Here is a 2,760-nt window from a genome sequence, read left to right as displayed (position 1 = left end):
CGTGGTACCGTCATAAAATCCCTTTCCCCCCCCCCCCCACAGTACTGTCACTAAATCTCCCCCTGCCCCAGGGTCCTGTCACAGTGACGCAGCCACTGACTACACTGCAGGCATTTGTTTGCTGTGTGTCCCAGGGGCGTCCCCACATCCTGGAGGGCAGCACTAGCCTGGCAGGAGTGGCGGAGCCGAGAGCTCAACAGCCGCCTCCGAGTGCCACGAGAGAACCCAAGTGGGGCCAGGCCGTCGCCAGGTGAAGGGCAGCTGGTGGCGAACAAAGGGAAAGGGCCCATGGGCAGATGTTCGTGATGGAGCTGAGGACGGTTGCCTGTTCTTAGGGCCAAGCTGGTCCCTGCTGCAGGGAGAAGCAGAGCATGGGGACGGGGAGCAAGGAGCCGGAAAACGCCCCTGAGAGAGCCCGAAGGCTGATTCCTGCCACACTCACAGCTCCCTTCTTGTGGCTCACTCAACTAGCTGGTAAGCAAACCTGGCAGAGTGAAGATCCACCGTTGGGCTTGTGTGTCTCTGGATTTTCTTGGATGCTGCCCGTTCTCCTGCAAGCCAGGCTCTGTCGTGGTAGCACCTGCAAAAGCACTGTTCATTCTCGGCTGGTACCTTTGCTTTTGTAATTCAACCTTCTTCTTGCCAGGTTTAGACAAGACAAGGTAGGCAAGCTGGCGTAGGCACCCCTCTGTAAGCGGGGACTCTGAAATGATGAGACCTTCTTCATAAAAAGTTTAGCAGAGGCAAAGCCTGGTTTCCCAGCATTATTGGTGCATGGTGACTGGATTTAACACCTGTTAAAGTGGGAGTCCCGGTACTTCAACTGCAAAGCATCTCTGTTTTTTCTTTTGTGACATGTTTATTTCTAGCTTAAGGTGTCTAGATAATGGGATCATTTCTCATTTCATTTCTGTGCGGGGGATTTAAAGTAAGTAGAGTCGTGTTTGGATTCAGATCATGAGGTTACCGCATCTCGTGCTGTTTTTTTAAGAGGTGACAGTTGATTACATAAGTAAGCAAATGAATGACATAAGTGAGCACATATGACTGCCCAGAGGAGTTTTCCATCTATTGACTCCTCTGTGAAATCCTATGAAATATAAACTTCCATTTCTACCCAGGAGAACTTGTACAATCTTTTCTCCAATGCCTGATGAAGGGTGTTTGTGCCCAAAAGCTTGCAATTAAATACATTTTTTGCAACAATCTTGTTGGTCGAAGAAAAGAGATCATCTCTACTACGAGTCCTGATTGCCAGATTAATTATATGCTTTCCACAGAAGCCAACCAATTCAAATTTTAAACCATACAGAGAATTATTTCACAGCATATCCGATTACATGAGCCTCAAGAGGAGCCCACCATAAGGGCACACTTATGTGCTGTAACTTTACTTCTGAAAACTTGGCCTTTTCTATCTCTTTCCACGGCTCTCTCGTCAGGCAGCATCCGTTAAACACAAGGTTCCAGGCTGGATAGAGGACTTGCTGCCAAAAATAGCTCCAGCTTGAATGATCTGCAGCCACGTGCTCTAAGAAGTAGAAAGCACCACCCTGGGGAGACAAAACAATTCTTAAAATGGTCTTGGGGTATGCAGCTTGTAGAACATTTCTTAGTTATCCTAAAAGTCTCTTTTCCCATTTACTCTGTCCAAACTGAGAACTGACACACCTTTAATGCTAGTTTTCCTTGCATACTTTTCATTCAGTCTCTCTGTCTGTCTTTTTCCCTTTTTTGTAGTTCTTCTAAAATCTTTTTCTATTCAATTGAATGTTAATATGAACATGAAATTACATATTTATTCAGATGTTTAAAACCCACATTAATATATATTCTAAAAGCTGCCTGACGCTTTATCTACAGAGATATGCTGTCCACAAAACTCTTGTATTTCCTTTATAGCATTTTAAAATCTTTCCCTGATTAAATTTTAAAATCTTTCCCTGGTTAAATTTTATTTTATCCCTTGCACTTAAGGCAAGGGATGTAGTTGTCATGGGTGATTTAAATTACCTGGACATCTGCTGGGAGGAACAGTCAGTCAGGTCGGACCGTTCCAGGAGGTTCCTGGGCAAGATACAGGACCTCCACTTAATTCAGGAGGTGCACAGTCCCACCAGAGGAAATGCCCTGTTGGACCTGGTCCTGGCCACAGGCGACGACCTGGGAAGGGGCCTCCAGGTCCTTGACCACCTGGGTGATAGCGATCATCACTTGCTGGAATTCACCACCCAGCACAGGGTGTCAAGGGCTTGCAGCAAGGCGGTAGCCCTAGACTTCAAGAGGGCCAACTTCAATGAGTTGAGGAGATGAGTGGGAGAGGCACTGGGGTTCTCGAGAGCAGGGGAATTCAGTGCCCAAGATGAGTGGTCGTTCCTTAAGGAGACGAAACTCAGGGCCCAACGGGTGACCATCCCAACAAAAAGCAAGGGGGGCAGGAGTGCCCGAAAGCCCCCCTGGCTCACCAAGGGTGCACAGGAATGCCTGATTGCCAAAAAGGCGGCGTACAACTGGTGGAAAGGGGGTGCTATCTCCAAAGAGGAGTATACCTCCTCTGCTAGAGCCTGTAGGGGGGCTGTCAGGAGACCTAAGGTGGACATAGAGCTAGGACTTGCATCCAAAATCAAAGCTAATAAAAAGCGCCTTTTCAAATATATAGGGAGGATGAAGAAAGCACCGGGAAATGTGGGGCCCCTGCAAGATCCTGTGGGCAATCTGGTGGTTGCGCCAGAGGAGAAAGCAGACCTCTTTAACCAATTC

The 2,760-nt window shown here is 47.7% G+C and overlaps 1 protein-coding gene across 1 annotated transcript in view; it reads right to left on the bottom strand.

Moving 5' to 3' along the window:
• Nucleotides 1-1,245: 1,245 nt before the first annotated feature.
• Nucleotides 1,246-2,760, bottom strand: part of LOC109293284 (methyltransferase-like protein 7A) — a 4,156-nt gene continuing 2,641 nt past the window's right edge. Inside the window, exon 2 of the mRNA XM_019511124.1 lies at nucleotides 1,246-1,553. Within this exon, the coding sequence (XP_019366669.1) occupies nucleotides 1,317-1,553 (237 nt within the window). The 3' untranslated portion in view covers nucleotides 1,246-1,316. The remainder of the gene's footprint in view (nucleotides 1,554-2,760) is intronic.

This window comes from Gavialis gangeticus, unplaced genomic scaffold (genome assembly GCF_001723915.1).
Source record: "Gavialis gangeticus isolate Ggan-Ray unplaced genomic scaffold, GavGan_comp1, whole genome shotgun sequence".
Classification (NCBI taxonomy): Eukaryota; Metazoa; Chordata; order Crocodylia; family Gavialidae; genus Gavialis; species Gavialis gangeticus.
The sequence above is the reverse complement of the archived record's forward strand: the minus strand, read 5'-3'. Positions and strand labels throughout refer to the sequence as shown.